The 20,133-nt window shown below is 50.8% G+C and overlaps 1 protein-coding gene across 3 annotated transcripts; it reads right to left on the bottom strand.

Moving 5' to 3' along the window:
- Positions 1–527: 527 nt before the first annotated feature.
- LOC122381228 (post-GPI attachment to proteins factor 6-like) lies at positions 528–19,084 on the bottom strand. Of its 3 annotated transcripts, none has more exons than XM_043365171.1 (14): positions 19,018–19,084; positions 10,717–11,095; positions 10,167–10,338; positions 9,758–9,962; positions 9,444–9,586; positions 9,045–9,182; positions 8,330–8,502; positions 7,672–7,810; positions 7,141–7,336; positions 6,668–6,912; positions 6,025–6,188; positions 5,086–5,264; positions 4,455–4,715; positions 528–4,117 (listed from the first exon to the last, which is right to left on the bottom strand). In XM_043365171.1, exons 2-14 carry the CDS (start codon positions 10,793–10,795, stop codon positions 3,764–3,766), a joined length of 2,448 nt encoding a protein of 815 aa, XP_043221106.1. In that variant the 5' UTR covers positions 10,796–11,095; positions 19,018–19,084; the 3' UTR covers positions 528–3,763. The 3 variants fall into 3 exon arrangements, with proteins under 3 accessions (XP_043221106.1, XP_043221107.1, XP_043221108.1); XM_043365172.1 differs by having other exon boundaries at positions 10,717–10,987; positions 19,018–19,071; XM_043365173.1 differs by lacking the exon at positions 19,018–19,084 and having other exon boundaries at positions 6,034–6,188; positions 10,717–11,093.
- Between the last annotated feature and the right edge of the window lie 1,049 nt (positions 19,085–20,133).

Raw genomic sequence — 20,133 nt, 5'->3', positions numbered from 1 at the left:
TAGTCCGGAGAAGGGCGTAAGCGGATCGCTGTTTCCTTTATCCTCCGGCGGCGGTACGAGCTCCATTATATGCTGTTGCTGGGCGGGTCTCTAAAGACCGACGGCACGGTAGGAAGGAGACGACATCGTAAAGAACACGTGATTTGTGGCAGACGCCGGATGTCGGCCGCGAATAAAAAGTGCGGTGGATGATATTATCCAGACTGAGTCGGCGCCGCGACCGGGGCTACTGGTCGGCGCACTGCGCAGTCGGGAAATACGATGCGAACGAAGGGAACTGATACGTATAAACTCGACAGCCGGCTGAAGCTGAATAAGCCTGCTGCAGATGGCGTAAACCGGGCCCCGGCCTCCCGGCTCAGACTTTCGAGCATTTCGATTCGCTGCTGGAACGGACACTGGAAATGACTTATGGCGGCAGCCAGTTCGTAAAATCCATTGTCGGTGGCTGCTGTCGACTGGTTTGGCCAATGCGGCGACCAAGGCCCACCAGAGTCCGGCGGCACATCCAACAAAATAACTACAGCACGTGTCGTGTCGTTTATTGTCCGCGCAGCACTACACATCAGTCGAGCACTGCGACGGCCGCACACCATACGGCTTCGACTGCGTACGTCTGACAATCACGCGGCAGTTTCATCACGCTGAATCGACGAACTTGCGATTACGTTCGCTTATCTTGTTACGAACATTGTGAATTATTAATTTATCGCAAACAATTGGGTATTTTTTGCACGTAAAATGGACATTTACAAGCATGCGAAATGCTCACGTCCTGATTACATGCATGATGCAGCTGGCTTCAGATACCTACGTCAAAAGCTCATTGCTAATCGCAGACATGCTCAGAAGCGTTACAACTCAAAACTCTGTCCTAACATCTAACCAGACCGGCATCACCAGGGCGGCCACGCGACTACATCCGTGAACGACAAGACACGAGTCATGACGATTGTACGTTGTACGGATGGTACCGGAATCCCAACAAAACACCGAATCACATGGAACACAGCTAATACTTGCGGGACCGCTGTGCGCGATCAGACATAGCTGCCCCAGCCCCCTCCCCCCCCCCCTATCCCTTCACGTGGCGTTGGCACACTCGTTGGACAGAACGCCTCTCTAAAATACTACTCTCACTATACGTCTTCCTTCGGACAGCTGATAACCGAACTTTGATCGTACGCGGTACATGACAGTCATAGCAAAACGCTTACAACACAAACAACACCGCAACTGAAAATAAACAATACAGTACACTGATGGACTGAACTTCTGCCGATGGCAATCACCGAGCCTCCCTAACTACCAGAGGCCTCCACAATAAACAAAACTATGGCATAGTAACAACTAACACACCTAGAATAATACAAATTAGCGCTCGACATAGTCATTCCCTGCTGGAAGGAGCGATGCCATCACGGCAATAGCGCTGGCATCGTTACTAAACGAGCCGCGGCAGCACAACTCGCCTCGGTTGGTTGACACTCATTCTATGTGCGACCCTGACTACCTATCGATCTCCAGGCCTTGTTGCCGGGCCCAGACCAAACGGGACGGTTTGGACCGGAGCGGTTAGTGAGCGATTTTCCCGCCTCCCGGCCCGGAGACAGACTACAGCCCAGGACAGGGCCGGAGACACAAACTATTCTTCCGGCAGCCCAGGACAGCGCCGGAGACACAGACTCCTGTCCCGACAACCCAGGACAGCGCAGGAGACAGACGGTGACGGGGTGCCGGGGAGCAGCAGACGGCCGGGTAAGCCTGTCGTGACGGTGTCTCGTCAATCACGGCGGCTACAGCCGGCCGGCCGGGGTGCCCGGGTGACACGCGACAGTGCCAGTGGACACAGTGGCAGCGGTCCCACCCCTGTCCCCTACCCCACCAACATCGGCGGGGCACGAGCACGCACCGAATCACCTGTTGCCTCCCGCGGCCTCAACGACCAAGCGGCGGCCACGGACTCGACATACGAACACACACAAACGCGCACAAATTCCTACACAGACACACTGCAGCGGGGCGGCGCGCGCAACATCTCAACTCGCAGCGACGCGAACACTCGCATCCATGTGCGCTCAAAAGACGAGAAGGTCGCGCTCATGGCGCTGTATGTACACAAACTGTCACTTCGCATCCGCACACAATATAGGGCCTGCAAACGCACCCTATGCGCACCAGAACTCACTACACAAAACAGAAGCGTCGCTAGCAAAACTGTGGGATTTGACTCGCAAACATCCATCAAACTATCAACAAATGGGAATGTGAATTACAGTAGTAGTCGCACCAAAATTGGGCGTGACCCCGGCCAATCTGGCACCACACTAGGCATTCCCAGTCCCACACCGGCTAAAATGATACACGAGGGGCGTCCTATTACGGTGAAATTAGCCCAGTCATGAGATTATGCATAAATCATCGGTAGACTGATTGGATAGGACCCGGCGAATGTCTTTTTTCTTGACATGATCAGTGTAGCAATTCATAATGGACTAGCATGTGGCGCCTAGCGGTTAATGAAAATATAAAATGGCGAGCATCGCAGTAATAACACTGGCAGCATGGACGCATGTATGTGCCTATTCGGAACATTGGATAGATAAGGTTAAAAGAAGAAAAAAGATAAATACAAATATTTGGCAATAAATCACAAAAGATAAGTAGCTGGACGCAAGAAGTATGGACAAATATTAAATACGGTACCGAGACACACAACAAGAGTACAAAGAAGACTGACGACATCACATACATAGGCATCGTAATCACCGAAAAAAACGTGTCTGGTCTTCAGCAGAAAATGTAAAAATAACCCCACAAGATTGTAAAAACATCTAAACAAATATACCTCCCTAAGGGTAAAATTGTTCCGCTGGTTCCACTTCACTAACCACTAGCATCACCGTCGTGTTGTTCTCATGGCGCCTTCCCTGGCTCTGCGCCTGGCAACACGAATCTAACATCTATCACCAGGGCTAATTAAACTATAAACCAATCAGTTACAGCTCCATGTCACAGAAAACACGGACTTGCACTGTAAATACTAGCAGATCACAGTCCGCCTCTAATTGATCCCTACCTGTCTTCTAACGCTGGAACTGAGCCTGACTGAATATGGCACACCAGTGCACTGTTAGGCCAACAGGCCATCATTCCCTTCAGTTGAGATCTATCGCCAATGGTAGATGAAACTATAGACAAGCTACAGCGTACAACACAATCAGGCGAAGAAAGCAAGCTATTCAGTGGGTAATTCGGAGCAATCGACGACTAGGACGAGCTGTGCTGTGAAGCACCGACGACATACAAAGAGTTCCATCCATCCATCTGCTAAGCCACGAAAACCTAGACATGGATGTTGGTAACACCCTTTCAAACTTCGTCCGACCTCCACAGCGTCCTAATTCACCAAACGTCTGCAGTACTACTTACTAGAGAGTTCGGCTACATGCCAACCGGCGGTGGTAACGACGAGGCTGTATCTCAGCGCCCTGGGAGAGGAACTGTCTGTCAGCGGCCGCAGCGGCGGGGCTGCAGGCTGCCTCTAGGCGGCAGTGGGTGCGTCTATCGTCCTGGGACAGGGCTGCCTGATGCCTCCCGGTAGTAGCAGCGGTGAGGGATGCCTCCCAGGTGCCTGTAGCGGTGAGGGCTGCCTCCTAGCGCCTATAGCGGCACGGGCCGAGTCTCAGCAGCAGCAGCGACGAGGGCTGTCTCCGAGCAGCAGCAGCGGCGCGGGCGGCCTCTCGGCGTGCCGTGGCGCCCCCTAGCGGTGCCCGTCGGCCACGCCCCGCTCGCTGTCAGAGCTGGTGTTGACTGTCTGCTGGCTGCCGCCGGCCGTCACCCGCAGCAGTTTTCCCGTGGACGAGCCGCTGCCGCCCGCCGCGCCGCCGACCGGCGAGTACGAGTCGGTCTGTGGGCGGCGCGGCGGCAGCAGGAACAGGATCGAGACGGCGATACAGCAGTGCCAGGCCGAGTGGGTGTACTTGTAGTTCTCCTCCGTCTCCAGCAGGGCGTAGCAGACGAGGCCGACGCCGGCCACCGTGGCGCCCGGTAGCAGACCCAGCAGCAGGTAGCGCAGGCTCGGGTAAAGGGCCCGTTGCCGCCGGCAGTGGTACACCTGGGGGAGGGAGGGAGAGGGTCAGAGGGAGGGTACAGGGCCCGCTGGCGCCGGCAGTGGTACACCTGTGAGGAACGTAGGAGAGGATGACGAAGGTCAGAGGCCATCCGTGCCAAGCTACTGCTGAGGTGGTAAAGGTTACTGTGCAGAACTGGCTACAGCATGGCGAGCAATTTACCAGACAGATGACTGTCACGAACAACGAATATTCCCAGTATCCAATGTTAACAACGAAACTTCGTTACACATGCTGTCAATTAACCCGTCCGGTCAAGTATCAGTCGGAGATTTACACCCTCCCTGCCCCCCTCCCCCACCCATTCCCGCTCTCACTCACCCAAGAGGACACCATGCAGACGAATGCCGTTGCCACGGGCACGACAAACACCCAGAGCCCGGTGCGGTCGTACTCCACGCCCAGCGCCACGAGCATGGCGCCGCCGACGTTCATCAGCGAGCTCCAGGCGGGTGCCAGGTCGGCCATACACACCAGCGTCACCCAGAACGCGAAAATGCCGGCGTAAAAGTCGCAGAACTGCATGACGCTCAGGCGCATCAGGCAGAACACGTACTTCTCCTCGTCACAAGCGTGGTAGAACTGGAAACAGATGGGAGGGGGCGAGGGGTGGTTAGAGTTGAGGGGAAAATCTTGGTGTCCATGTTCACAACTGTTTTAGTCCTGGTAAATAGGTGTTGTTAGACAATGCGCGAAACATGGTGTAGACTAGTGGTTACCAGTCCTCTATGTAAAATACTAAATTATCTTAAGCACTGTGACTAAATCGTTACAAAACCATGACATGTATAAACTTAAATAACACCACACCGAAAATCTTATATCAAACTACCGAACGTTCAAAGTAATACGGCTAGGTATTTTATGGAATTCCACTCAGCTTATCGAAGCATCACAAAATTAATCATTCTGAGCGCTGAGCAGACTACCCACGTTGAACTCATCGCCTCACCGTGGAGAAGAACATGGCGAATGCGTAGACGAACGCCTCAGTGAAGTAGCGTCTGCGCAGCGCCAGCAGCACGGCCGGCACGAACAGCACGTTGCTGATGGTGAGCAGCAGGGTGGCCAGCAGCAGCTGGAAGTCGGGCGTGGCGCGAGACGAGTCCGTGCACCCCCAGCCGCCGTACCCTGGCGCAGCGGCGTCAGGGGGATTAGGTACAGCCGTGCAACCCCAGGCGCTGTGCCCCAACAGAGTGGGATTAGATTAGATGATATAGTCGTGTGAACTGCATAAAAACTCACGGTAAATACAAATGTGCCATCAAATTGTCGCGACTACTAGACAATGACTCGTAAGCGCGCCACTTTCGCACAAAGTAAAAAGCACGATGTCCGTAAAAAGCACGATGTCCGTTGCGACAGCTACCGCAGGTTCTTGTGAAAAATGAAGAGTAGCGTATCACGATTTTCACCTTCGCAGACACTTATTTAACCGGAAGTTCGTCAACAAAGTACATATATGCATCCATATTCCATGATTCAGTAACTTATTTACATTGCTTGCTAGCATGAAATCAGAAGGAAAGAAACTAACCATACAAGGGTTGGGAAGGTATAGTGGCAGCTGAAGGGAAGAGCTAGCATTCTAGCAGTCCATCACCGAAAGGTAGGCAAGGGAAAAGGGAAAGCGGTAGACCATCAAGCACGACCGAATAAGGCAGCGTACCTCTGATAAACCTGCCCACCAAGCCATTAGCTACTTACAGGCTGGCTTCCACCAACGTTAGTCCTGCCTGGTATCTGCCCTCGAGCCAGGTTAGTGCATCCACCGGGCGAGTCTACAGGCTGGGCTCTAGCCGGGCAGCGGCGGGCGGCGGCCGGGTCGGGCGGTCCGGGTGCCAGGCAGCGGTGTGAGAGCGGGTGAGAGAGAGAATCGGAGCGGTCTTACCGTGCTTACCGGCCCAGCAGACACAGGTGGAGAAGACGAAGCCGCCGGAGAAGTACTGGTAGCAGGCACCGTTGGCGCCGCACGACGCCTGCAGACACGGCGCCGACTCGATGTGGAAGATCAGGGAGGTCTGGTTCTCTGGGCACGGAACCAGAGGCGTCTCCCTGGAATGGAAAAAGGATTAGATGAAGGTGGTTTTCACACTGGGACTGACATACAGGGCAGAAGACAATGTTTTGCAGCAGTTGGGATTGTTCAGCACTAATAGCTAACAACAGACCAAGCGGTAAGCTAGGTGTGTCGGTACATACATATTTACGGACAGAAAAGGCCACGACAGTCGGATAAATCCTCATGGGTTGGGCAAAGGTGTCACCACAGTCCGCCCTCTCAACATTTTTTTTCTGTAACCGAGAGGCTGTGATCTGGTGGAAAACCCGTACCTGCCGTACTCCTGTTGGAGGTAGCAGCGGACGGCACACCCCGTACGTACCTGCCGTACTCCTGTTGGAGGTAGCAGCAGACGGCACACCCCGTACGTACCTGCCGTACTCCTGCTGGAGGTAGCAGCGGACGGCACACCCCGTACGTACCTGCCGTACTGCTGTTGGAGGTAGCAGCGGACGGCACACCCCGTACGTACCTGCCGTACTCCTGTTGGAGGTAGCAGCGGACGGCGAGCGTCAGGTACCAGTCGCCCGGCTCCGGGTAGGGCAGGTTGGTGATGTTGTCCTTCCTCCCCCCGCTGTCGCTGCCACTCCCGCTACTGAAGGTGGTCGTGTTGACCGTCAGCCGAACGCCGCTGCTGCACGAGCCATCCTCCAGCACCCGACCGCGAACAAAGTGGGACAGGCAGCCCGTCACAGAGACGTTGGCCAGTGAGGTGTTCTGCGAACGGAGCGAGAGCGATGGCAATTTGTTACCACAGACAGCAAGATGTGATCTAAATATTGCTTGTGGCAATCGAAAAGTTTGACGCAAGTCAGTAGTAAGGACTGAAACACAAGAAGCGTTTATGTTCGAAATCTCCGCCGGTGGGAAAAAAGTGTTACCAGAAATATTGAGAGGTCTGCAGTTGTTCTCCATGTCACCTCACCCGGCCTCCCCACTCCTCACCAGTCCAGTCGGCAGTGTAATCGCCACCGTCAGCGTGCCGCCGATGTCCTGCACGGGCTGCACCTCGAACGTCATATACGTGGGCCGCTCGGTGGTAATGTTCAGCCGCGCGGGAGGCTTGGTAGTCACCGGGTCCGGCAGCTGGTCATAGATGAACGCCAGGCTGCCGGCCAGCGACTGGCGGCCCAAAGGTACTCTGACGGGAGAACAGAACGGGAGAGGTTAGAACCGTGGGGCAAATTACACACATGTAAGTGATGGATTAAAGCGTCCAGCATGATGTAAGCATGAAAACATGATAGCAAGCTGGTGTATGACATGTAAAGCGGCGACAGGTAGTCAACATAAAATTTGTGGCATATCGGTACTACGGTCAAATCGAAACTATATAGAAATGTGTATTTTAAGCAGATCTGTCACAAATGCTAGCCATCCATTGGCTATTATCCACCGTAAAGAAATTAATGTAATTTTAGCAAACTGTAATTCTACTCTAATATCCGAGCACAGCCCCGCCGCGTCGGCACCCACCTGTCCCAGTCGCAGGAGTCGTTTCCGAGCGTCGAGTCCTCGGCAAACAGTACCGGTATGAAGGCGGTGCGTGCCGGACTCTGGCATCGCATCTCGCTCACCAGCATGTACTCATTCTCCTTGTGGGTGCCCTCACAGCCTGGGGAGGAACGTGAGCTAAATGTGAGCATTATGAAACAGACGTGGCTGCCCTCACAGTCTGCAGCAGAGTGTGAGCATGATGATACAGACGTGGCTGCCCTCACAGCCTGCGGTGGAACGTGAGCAGAGTGTGAGCATTTATGGGGCAAAGGTCAATTATATACGCCATCATTGTCAATTGAACTGATTCCGCAGCGAGGAAACAATAGCAATCGTTAGTCACCCGTGCCGTGCACCAAAGGGCAAGGTAGCTTGGTATTAAGCCATTTCAACATAGCATAGTCATTAGTCAGCCTTTCGTCATTGGTCAAACCAATCTCAGCTGAAAGATACTGAAAGATGCAAAGATACGTTGTAAGATCCTTAGACATCATCGTTTTACATTGGAGGTTTGGGGCGCGTCGATTGCATAGTCATTTTGCGTTTTTTTATGTAGGGCTCAGCCACATCCCTAATTACTTCCTTTCCTTTCACTCCTTCCCTCTTACATCCCCCTCGCCACATGTCCCGTCCGTACCGTCCTGCAGCACGATCTGTATGCCGAACTGGGCTGCCGTCCCGTTCTCGAGCTCCAGTCTCACGTAGTGCCACCGGTTCGGCACCGTATCCAGTGTTAGCAGACACACCCCGCCGCCGCTGCCACTGCCGGTGCTGCTATCGTCGCTGCTCAGGCTGCTGCAGTTGACAGAACTGAAGGCGGGAGGGCGGAGGGACTGTTAGGATGTCATCGGTATTTGTCGGTGGGTAAAACCCAAACCGATGTGGATAGAAAGTTTATTTAAAGGATACGTTACGTACTACATAGAATAGTTCCGATAATAAAAAAGAATTACGGTACATTAAAGCCCAACTGATATAGGGTAAATACAGTGCATTTATTTAAGATGTGCTAGCTTGTACGGTTCGATAGGTGAGGTGTCAGAGTAACGACTGTTACGTCTTATCAGAACATTGGGCAAGGCATGACGCAGAAGTGACATCACGAGCAACGCAAGCACGAACAAAGCACCTCTGTTTGACATAGATGGGAGCATGCACGCACTAGGCACGATAACGGCGATAAGTTATCAAACTGGCAAACACTACAGGTCTGCTAGGCAGAACAGGCGATATGGCGCAGCACCGCAATAGCTAGCCTTTCGCTGGCCTCACAATTCACCATACTGACAGCCACACATAGCCAATGCATCCAACTCAGGCCCTGAACCCGACTGAGCCCCGGTCAATCTCACCTGGTGAGCGGTCCGCCGTCGGTGGGCAGTGCCAGCGGACTAGCAGAGACGGCCAGCGGACACGGTCCGCCCCCGCCCGCCTCCACACACTTGGAGACGTTCACCACGGCCGAAAACGTGCCCTCAGGAACCACAAACCTGGCGCAACGGGCGAGGGAGATCTGTTACCGAGTGGCAGGCATTCCAAAAATTACGGACGAAAATGTTTATCCATTGATAAATGAAAAAAAAACATTTAAGCTGCATAGGAATTGCATACAGCATATATCAAAATGATCCTGCAAAAGCACTGCACGAATACTAACAAAGGCAGCGATATTACCGCGGCTATACCCAACCATTATTGCTGTGATAACGATTCGATATCACTTATCGAGTATGTCCGGCTCTTGCCCTGACCTGTAGTACTGTGTGGCGTTGATTTTGTGCATCAGGATGAGCCTCTGGTGGGCGGTGACCTCCGGTACCAGGGTGATGACGTCCTCCTGCGGTTCGAGCCGCGCCTCCGACTCCAGCACCGTGTGACAGGAGGGCCCCAGGCCCTGCGACAGCGGAAACAGAACGTCAGACGAAACTCGCCGTAACTTACAAATTAAACATAATGCACTTGATATGAACATAGAGCAGCTCGCTGAGTGATGGGGAAATAAATCCGAGTCTCGACAAATCCCAGACACGTCCAATCACTCTCAGTCCATCAGGTGTCCCCGAACCTTTTGCGTGATGCGCGTGTCATCATAGAGTGTGAAGGCTGCGACGAACCAGTCGCCGGCGAGCGGCGCCTCTTCCGTGTAGCGCAGCCAGGTGGAGTCGCTGCGGGCGCTGAGGCCCGTCAGCGAGGTACGCGCCAGGTGGAAATTGTCCGGAAACCGCGCGCCGAGTGGCGACACCACCGGGTAGCTGCCGTGCTGCAGGTATCTGAAACGGAGGGTCGTAGACATAGAAATCGGCAGGGACGCACAGGGGGCAAATACAGGCATTAACTGTGATTAGCAGAGGTCAAACACTAGTCTGACCTGACCTGACTTGGATGATCATGAGGTCACATAAAGCATGCACAATGTACTGCATACCCCAAATGCTGCATAACTAACAATGCTCGCCAATCCAACACACACTTACATGGTGACGTTCTTGGGATCACATCGTGAGTCTGTTTCATTTGCCCTGAATGCAAACTTGGCATATGCCATTTGTGCAGGAACTTGGAAGTGGAAGAGCTGCACATCCTTGTAGGACCGGTACTTGAACAGCTCCCTTGGTGACAGCTTCTGGTATGTGGGTATACCAAGCCCTGTAACATTAGTGGGTGGTAAGCTAAGAATCCAACTAATGAATACACTTAGGGAGGATATCAGTGGCTGCCTAATGTTGCCTTATCAAATATCATGCCATCTGAAACTCTCAGCAGCAGCTTTTACCAGCTGATATTGGCAATCAAAATTCAAAACACATTTCAGCCAGGGACATGGAGGTGCATTTAAGGGTAGGCTACTTCAAGCTATAGAGCTTAAAAGTGTGACATTTTAAGTTCATCACTAAATAGATGTATACCTTTCATATATACCATGTTGAGCCAATGCAGTGATTATCTGGAAGCCAATTGAATAGCTGAGCCTGAATATACTGGTTATTTACTACACACACTGCCCAATATACCTAGCTCACTCACCTGATAGTAAAGAGCATTGCACTAGCAATATGACTTCAAGGAAAAGCCATATTCTTGTTTCTTGGAGCATTAGGTGCATGATGATGATTTCTTATAGATGCAGCTATATTTGTGTCTTGAGTTGCACATTTATGCAATAGTGACATACGTCCTAATGTAGGTATGACGTATTGGTATTCATTATAACAAGGTTTGGGTCATCTTGATCTGTTCAGGCAGTCCCAGCTCCTCTTCAATGTGCTTCCAGACCCAGAGTCAATCAGGCCATCATCTAAGGAATAGACTCAGGCTCGGAGGAACAAACTTTGAATAGCAGCGCGGAGTTAGGCAGGGTTACGTCATGCAGTGCAGGCTTGGGGCTCACATGAATTGGAGCAACCTGATGACATAAGCATACTGTCAATGTCAGTCAATAATCAGTACCAATCTCAACAAGTTTTGACGCCCTGGGCCTGCTTTCAACAAGACAGTGACTACGACTCTGCATAGCAGCCTTACTACAGGCTGCATTGCACTACAGGCATCATTGTAGTGCAATGATGAAATAAAGCAACTAAGAAAAGAAGTATAGGCAGTCATAGGCGTCGCGCCAGAGATTTTCGGTTGGGGGGGCAAAATCAACTTTTGTGTTAAAAGTTGCCTTTCCCCAGTCTTTACTCACTCGTTTTACATATCATTCGACGCGCAATGGTGCGAGGAATCCGATGGTGACAAAGGTTTCCTTCTATCTATGACATGTAATTTTTTACAGAAAAATTCTCAATTTTGAAATTTCATGATAAAAACGACTGGTATAATTATAGTATATAGTGGCTGCGATTGCCGACGCACTGCAGAGGGCCCCTGTGCAGACGCTCGACGCTCATGATCATTACCCAGAAAAAGGTGAAAATGCTCCATTTAGTCGGATCACCCTGCTAAAACCTCCATCCATGCATGCATGGAGAGGTTTTACGTGAAATGCATAGGACTTATCCCAACCGCCGATCGTAGCTAAGTTGGGCATTCGGCGGAGAGTGAATGTCGGAAGTGTGAATCGGAAGTAATTCATCTTTAATGGTGTGAAGTGCTTGAGCGAGGAACATAGCGAGAATAGATACGTGAAGAATCATTGACCTTTTCTTGAGGCTTGTAGCCGAAAGCTCACCGCATTCAATATAACTTTTGGCATTGTTTTTACATTTTCGAGGAAAAGGTCAATGATTCTTCACGTAATTCACCTTTGTTCCAATGAGAGGAAGGTGTTTTGTTCACTCGAGTGTGAACAAAAGTTTCTCGTTTTTCGTGTGAAGGGAAGCGCTGCAAACGCGAACAAAAACTGTTAAACGGAACCAAAAGTTACGCACGGCATAGCGGCAAGGGATCCCTTAGAGATAGGTTTGGGACTTTCAGGCCATTTCAGGCCACTCAGGGTCAGTGCTGACTCTCAGAAGCATGCCTAGGATCCCGGAGATCGGCGTGGGTCACCTCAAATATTTACGTGTACGTGGTGCTTTAGGGCTTTCCGAGCCCAAGGTGGGGCCCTCAGAAGCCAGTGTGGGCGGCGGGCGCTAAGAGACTAGGCCCAGGGTGAGCTGAGAGCCCTCGGATAACAGTGTGAACCCTCGGGGTCTGTGTCGAATCCCTAAGGACCTTACGTAGGGACATAATAAACATGTGTTGCGGACCTCAGAGGGACACGTGAGCTGTGACCCCTCAGATGCCGGCTTGGGGTTGCAAAATCTGTCGCCTCAAAAGTTTGGCTGAACTATCAGAGGCCAGTTAAGTTTCTCAGAAATGTTCGAAGGCTCAAAGATCCCTGTATGGGCCCTCAGAGAACATGGACACCAGTGGGACTTTCAGAGGCCGGTTTGGGCCCTCTGAAAGCTTCTTTAAGGCTCAGTGGAGCTCCTTAGGAGCCTTTGTTTAAAGCAAGCTCATGAGCCCTGCGACACTTGTACGGTACTTGAGCCTGTCGCAGACATTTGACGAGAGTTGAGAAAGGCTCCGAAGATTTCGTTTCACGCTTTGAACAAATGTGTCAGCACTCCAAAACTTATGAAAATCAGCTGTAAAATATAATAAAGAACGAACTAGGAACATGGAATGAACCACAGCATTGACATTTCCGAGTCTGGACTCGGAGTCTTGAAGATTTTGGCGACTGCGAGTCAGACTCTGGTTTGAACTGCACGCTCCAACCGAGTCTGACCTCACAGGCATTCTCAGAAAGGTACCCCCATTTTTTCCCGACTCCAAAATCTCATCGGATCTGTATCGATCTCAGGGGGTGCCCGGTCCGAGGTTGGGGGGGCAAGCTGCCCCGCTTGCCCCCCCGTGGCGACGCTAATGTAGGCAGTACTCTTCATCCAGCTTCATTCTTTCACTGACTGATAGCAGTCGAGGGAGGATTGGTCAATCAGTCATTTTTAGCACATGCTATTTTTGGATGTCAATTTTGCTATTTTTGGCAATGATAAGACCGATATTGATATCACTCCTCAGAGAGGAAATCACGATTTTGGAAATATAAGCACTGATTTTGGAAAAGAAGTGCTGCCACCTGGTGCAAGAAGAAGAAACCAGCTTTTACTATGGCCAGCTTCATTATGGCCGTTGTTTGTATGGTGTTCCAATGTTGACATATCAACAATGATGATATAGGTATCTACCTTTTTTGTGTCCTGAAGTTGGATCTTAACATTGAAGCATCAGAAAATGATCAATATTGATAGAAAACATAGTTTTGATGTAAAAAATGTATTAAGTTGACAGAGGAGGCCATCTTGATCTTATCAAGATATAGTTTACTTCTTGAATTATTTTTGCTAAGGACATTAGCAATGACATTTGCTGGTGACCTGGTGCTGGTGCATAATAGAAAATTCAAGCATGTAAGCCTTTTTCCATGCCAATTGCCAATAGGTACATCTTGTTCCGAAAACATGCGACAATTATCTTTAATATATATTGACTCACCTGTTAGACTCACCTGTTAGGTTTCCACGTCCCGTCCAATGCATGGGGATGGGAAGGAAACCAAGAATGGCAGAGACGCGCCAATACTCCCACGGTAAGATGGAGTAAGGTACACGTGAGAGCTGGAATAGTGCGTCTGCTAACAGATATTCGGGAATGTGACACAGGATTTAATTGAGACATTGCTCGTTGTCTGCCTGGACTCGATGAGCTTCACATGGTGGACTACTTGCTTGAAGCTTCCACCGTGACGCCCTCATGCGTCATATTCAAACAGTCGGCTGCCTAGAGCTTCTGCCAGGCTTGTCTTAAATTCGGATATGGATTCCGAGTTAACGACCTGATTGGGTAGAGAGTTCCATTCGCTGACAACTCTCTCCGAGAAGAAACGCGCCCTGGTATCGAGCTGACAGCGACGAGTCTTGATCTTGTACATGTTGCCTCGGGTGCGATGGTCGGTTGCAATGTCCCAGAGATCTGCCGGTTTTATCGGACAACGTCCTCTGAATATTTTCCAGCATTTTATCAGATCTGCCCGCAGTAGGCGTCCCTTGACAGAGTACAGGTTGAGTGATCTGAGCCGCTCTTCGTAGGTCTTGTCCTTCAGGTCCCTGACGTGACGAGTCCAGAGTCTTTGCACTGCCTCGAGTCTCTTAGAGTCTTCAACAAAACCAGTGTTCCACACCACCGACGCGTACTCAAGGACAGGGCGTATATGTGTACTGAGGACATGAACCATGAAGTCCGGCTTTCTACAGAGGGTAGCTCTCAGAAAGTTGTGGGCAACGCCACCCGCCTTCCTTGCTGCACCTCTTGCTTGCCCATGGAACTTCAGGTCGTCATCGACAGTGACTCCCAGGTCCACATGGGAGTGTGTCCAGGGAAGCAGTTCGTCCTGCAAGAAATAGGTGGGTCTCAGCGGCGCATGGAATCGTCTCTGGAACCTCATGACGGCGCATTTCTTCAGGTTCATGCTCAGGCCCCATGATGATGCGGTTGTGTGCAGTACGTCGACATCAGACTGAAAATTCGACATGTCGATCTCAGGTTTGGTGATGCACATGTATACCTTCAAGTCGTCCGCAAAAATCTTGTACTGGCACCTGAGCTGGGTCGCTAGATGGTTTATATAGATAAGGAAGAGCGCTGGTCCCAGGATGGAGCCTTGCGGCACGCCACTGCGCACACTTCTTGGGGTGCTCAGGGTGCTCTTCACCACCACCCGCATGGTACGGTTCGTGAGGAATTCTTGCAGCCATGTCAGAATGGTTCCTCGAAGACCGATGCACCTGAGCTTCTCGATGAGGACGACATGGCTCACTGTGTCAAAGGCCTTGGAGAAATCATATAGAATCAGGTCTACGATGTGCCCGTCATCCCACTGCTTTGATATATAGTCATAAGTGAGAAGAAGCTGGTCTTCGGTTGATCGTCCCGACCTGAATCCGAACTGTTCGTCTGCAAGAATTGAGTTTTCTGTCAGGAAATCGCGCAGTTCACGATAGATCAGACGTTACAGGCACTTGGATGGTACTGATAGGAGGCTCACTGGGCGATAGTTAAGGGGGTCGAGACGACACCCCTTCTTGTAGATGGGCACAACGTGTGACAGTTTCCAGAGAGCAGGCAAGACTCCCTCTGACAGTGACAGCTTGAAGATCCGGTGCAGTGGTTGTGCTAGCTTCGAAGCGCAAGCCTTTAGCAGATGAGGGTGAAGACCATCCGGCCCCATGGCGGAGTTGACGCACAGTTGGGAGAGTATTGTCCTGACGTCTTCTACTGTGAACTCAACATGTTCAAGTATCGCGTCACATGACTGGTGAGAAGCTGGGTTGGGTAGATCCTGATTGGAGAACGTTTCAGCAAACGCCTCAACAAAAACATCTGCCATCGACTTCGGGTCGTCGATGATCGATCCCGAAGGCGCCTTCAGCGGTCCGACTGATGACCTGCATTGTTTCTTGTGGCGCAGATAGGCATGGAGCAGTTTCGGGCTTTCCTTCAACTTAGACAAGAGAGTCTTCTCGTAGTCGATCTGCGAGCGAACGGCAAAGTTGCGGAGTTGTTTATTTACGCCTAAGAAATCATTCAGTCGTGATCGGGTTGTTGGCGCTTGCTTGCCGTAGGATTCTCGGGCTTGTTTGTATGCTGACCAGGTGGATGCTCGTCGACGTTTGAGCGAAGAAGGTGGGTTGGTTTTCCATGGGACCCGGCGAGCCTTTCCTTGCTTGGCAGTTGGTATCAGTTGAGATATCAGTGGGCACAAGATGTCCATCAATCTCTTGAGTGCTTCTTGCGCAGTGAGGAATTGGAATTCGAAATCCCAGTCTATGTCTGCCAAGATGGCATTCATGTCTCCATATCTCCCTCTTTCCCATAAGAGGTGATGGAGCGAGGTGTGTTGCAATGCGATTTCAACATCAAAGAAGTACTGACAGTGGATGCTGCAGTGGTCACAGCCAGGAGGAGGAGCTTGGACCGACACCAGCCCCATTCGATCGTTCTCGTTTGTTAAGATCAAGTCAAGAATGTTCCCCGAGCGTGGGAATGTGGGCTCCGTGACCCACTGCGTCAAGCCGAGCAGATCGAACAAGTTGCTGAATCGGGTGTCAGATGCTGAGGCGTGTCTCGTCGGGTCGTCAGGTGAGCTCCAATCTATAGTGGGGAGATTGAAATCGCCTAGGAGCACGGCTTCCTTGTCGATGCAGCTACTTGTGAGAAATGATTGGAGGCAGTCATTGTCAGCAGCTGAGTATGAAGGGGGCCTGTACACCACGTAAATGTATGTGTCGAACCTGGTCATGCGGAATGACAAGACATTGCGGAATGAAGCGTTGACATTGTCGATTTGAAGATGTTCAGCCACATAAGCCGCCACTCCGTGAGCTTTGGTCGTTCCGCTGTCATTTCGCGTGAGCTTGTACCCCGGAATTTGAATTGCTGCGTCGGAAACCTCCGCTGTAAGATGCGTCTCAGAAACCAGGAAGATGTCCGTTGAAGAATCAAGCTGAAGTGTGTCTTGGAGAGAAGCTATCTTGCTGCAGAGCCCGTTCACGTTACAATGTACAATGCTAATGGGGTACGTGTGCGACGTTTTTTCATTCTGCCTCAGTTTCCCAGCTGAGCGCGATCAGAGGGAGCGTCGGGTGGGCTTTCGCCCTGTGCGGGTCCGTTCAGTGGAGGATCAGAACCTGTGACATTGTCCCTGGCCGAGATGTTAGAGCCGGCGGACGTGGAGACGGCATCAGAGTCGGCATCGGTCGTAGGGTGGTCATCTCGCGGCTGTGAAGGAGCTTCTGCCGAAGGTTCCGTTGGTCGTTCTGTGGTGGGCGGGGTGGGTTCCAAATGGGCTGGACCACCCACGGATCTGTCACCTCCAGACGAGCCATCCGCTGGTGCAGGGCTGGACGGAGGAGAAGACATGCGCCGAGGCTGTCCAGGGACTGGAATCGTGATGGTGGTCTTGGGTCTCGTCTGGTACTCCCGGTATCTGGCCTGGATCTCCATTCGCTGGAGGTAGGTGAGATCCTTATTTATGTAAACGTGAGAGAAGGGAGAGTCTTTGAGCGTCTTCGCCTGCTCCAGGATGATCTTCCTCTGACGATTGTTGTGAACGTTCCCGCGGTACAGGTCGGCGTTGTTCTTGATACGACCTGTTTCAGAGAGGACGACTTTCTCCCCAATCAGAGATTCAGTGACCTCCGCAAATTTTGCAGTAGCTTCTGCAGTTGATGCTGCCCTTAGTCCCCTGATCACAAGAGACGACCTCCTCTTCTTCCGTTCATCCAGCTCTAACAGCTCCTCTCGAACCATCATCCTGTACTCCTGGGTGTGGTGGTGCTGATGGTTCGACTGGGGTTGGTGGCTTGTTGACATTTCCTGGGTCAGTGTGTGGGCTGCAGGACCCTGCCTTGGAACCCTAGAAATTCTAGAAATTCCTGTCAGCGCTTCTGCATATGTGTGCCCAGTACCTTCCCTTTCTGTGTGGGGAGACTCTCTGATTTGAGAATGGGTGTTGCTGTTGAGTGCCTGTATCTGGTTAGACATATCAGTGATGTGGGTCTTGAGAGTTTTTTCCAGACTGTCAACTTTCCTGAACAGCTGTGACAAGGCGCCGATATCGGACAAACCTTCAGTGGTCACGCTTTCACATCCAGAGTCCAGCTGCAGAGATGGCGTCAGCAGGGTGCTTGTGACGCCCTCGTCCTGCGAGGCCTGTGTGGCTGCGTCCTTCATGGGTGCTCTTGGCTGGAATTTGTCCAGGTTTGGCATTCTTTTGCACATGCTGCAAATGAATGAAACAACATCATGCTTCTTCAGAGCATTGTACGCACTTTTTGAGATGTCTTGGCACAGAGCATGGAACCAGCTTTGGCATATGTCACATTTTGCCCCTTGTTGGTTGTCCTTAACTTCAAGATTGCATGTTGGATTTCCTGGTCCCCCTCCACATATGACACTTGCATCAGCTGGGTGCCGAGCTATGGTGGGGGACACAAGTGTGCCAACCTGAAGTGGAAGGGTCATAATAGCAGCCGCTACTGTGCCAAGAGATTCTTCCCCTGAAGATGGGTTTATCTTTGTTTGTTGTGATTGTGGGGTTGAGTCAATGGGCTGTGAGGTCTGGATGTTGTGCTGTAGCGGTGCATCCATGTCAGGCTTAACTGGTGTTTGGGTATCTGAAGTGCAGGAGGTAGATCGTGTGCTGACCCTCTGCTGATCTGACTTACGGTTTGGCAGTGGGGATCTTGAGACAGGCATTCTTGAAGTATACGAGCACAGCAGTCAGCAATATGTGTGAGCTGTGGTCCAGCAAACAACTAGGCGTATATACAGCTGAGGCACTGGCAGTCCACAGGCAGATACGAGCAGGTGTCGCCGGAAGTTCAGATCCACTCCTGGCTAGGACAGACACACTGACGTGCATGGAACGGACAGCATAAACATGCTAAGGACGGACAACATGGACATGCGAAGGACGGACAACATGAACATGCATGGACAGACAAGAACTCCCAACCAGGTGAGTAAGCTGCATGCAGTGTTGAGGCCTGAAGATGTTCACCAGATATGTATCTTGATTTTTATTTAGCAAGATTAATTTTTAAGCAAGCAAATTGAAATCTTGATCTCATACCGTTCTTCAGGTCTTTTGAGTAGGAGCTCGATGCACCACACTGCGAAAAGACACTCCCTTCGCTCCCTCCGGCCAGATCTATATTATAAATCCTAAAAAGTAACTACCTGCACCATTAAAATATCAACACAAAATAGGCTATAATGATATATAATAGTAATCTTTCTGAAATACTCACAGCAAGAACAATGAACATAACAACTTACAACACAATCAAAACCCATCCGCTACTATATGCATTATGCAAGGCCGTTATTCGCCAGGGTATATTGGTTATTCCAAGGCCCTATATACCAGGTAGGGTCGTCCGGCGATTCTACCTTTTCGTGACGTCAGCTCGTGACGTCATTTGGAGTCAAGTCTCGAAGCCCCGTTCAATCCCCATGTAAATGAGCGATTTTCGAAGCACTGTAGAATGAAGTCTGCACAAGATATATCAAACCTAAGTATCTTATCTGAAAGAGCAGACAATTTTCTGCAAGTTATCTATTACGTGTTTTTCGCTAAATCTTTTGCTTTTTTCACAAAAGCGTAAAATGTCCCCCCATGTCTCCGCAGCCTCCCTGCCGCCGGCCGCCGCGCGGTCGCGGTAGTGTAGTGGTTAGCGTGCCCGCGCAGTATTCCAAAGGTCCCGAGTTCGAATCTATGCGGTGCGGAACTTTAATTGCAATTCCAAGCTGAATATACGCACATCCATAATAAATTATTATTCGTATAGCTAAACTGTCACCAAGCTATCCATATAAATTGACTTTACCCAAAATATCGGCAAGATTCTATTAAAATATAAATTCAAATATGGCGGCTTGGACTGCCGCGTGCGTTAGGCTCCGCCCATAGCTCCGCCCACATGCGTGACGTCATTCGTGTTAGTGGACACGCAGAGAGATAGGGGACGACATGGGCCTGGGTTATTCGCTAGGAATGTGTCGCAATTGTCGCAATCGTCGCAACATACGAAATAGCCTGCGTTCGGCATCTCGAAAATGAGGGATAATTTTCCGAGATTACCGGTAGTAATTTGGTTGTGGTGCTGTGGGGCAGTTCACCACATATCAGTGACTGGATTTTACGTTAATCAGAAATGGAGAATATCAACCTGGTGCGTGTTCCAAAAATTCAATCAGTTCGATCCAAACGGCCCCAAGTAAAAGAATTAATTAAAAGAGCGGGTTGTTATATTTAAATTACCAAAACGAAGTCAAAAACCAAAACAGCGAATCAGACAATGGAGCGACGAGGAGACGAGAATGAAATCCAAGTTTGCCAAATATGCCCTGCCTAATCTAAGTTATAAATCCCGGACAGAACGGGCCAAATCG

This window comes from Amphibalanus amphitrite, unplaced genomic scaffold (assembly GCF_019059575.1).
Source record: "Amphibalanus amphitrite isolate SeventyFive unplaced genomic scaffold, NRLGWU_Aamphi_draft 000116F_arrow, whole genome shotgun sequence".
NCBI lineage: Eukaryota > Metazoa > Arthropoda > Thecostraca > Balanomorpha > Balanidae > Amphibalanus > Amphibalanus amphitrite.
Note: the sequence above shows the minus strand (reverse complement) of the source record. Positions and strands in the feature narration are given on the sequence as shown.

Coding starts and splice junctions, on each gene's coding strand:
- LOC122381228 (XM_043365171.1), bottom strand. CDS start 10,795: ATGCACCTAATGCTCCAAGAAACAAGAATATGGCTTTTCCTTGAAGTC. Junction 9,183..9,443: donor AACGCCACACAGTACTACAG/GTCAGGGCAAGA, acceptor CCGTTGCGCCAG/GTTTGTGGTTCCTGAGGGCA. Junction 6,189..6,667: donor CTCCAACAGGAGTACGGCAG/GTACGTACGGGG, acceptor TTTCCATTCCAG/GGAGACGCCTCTGGTTCCGT.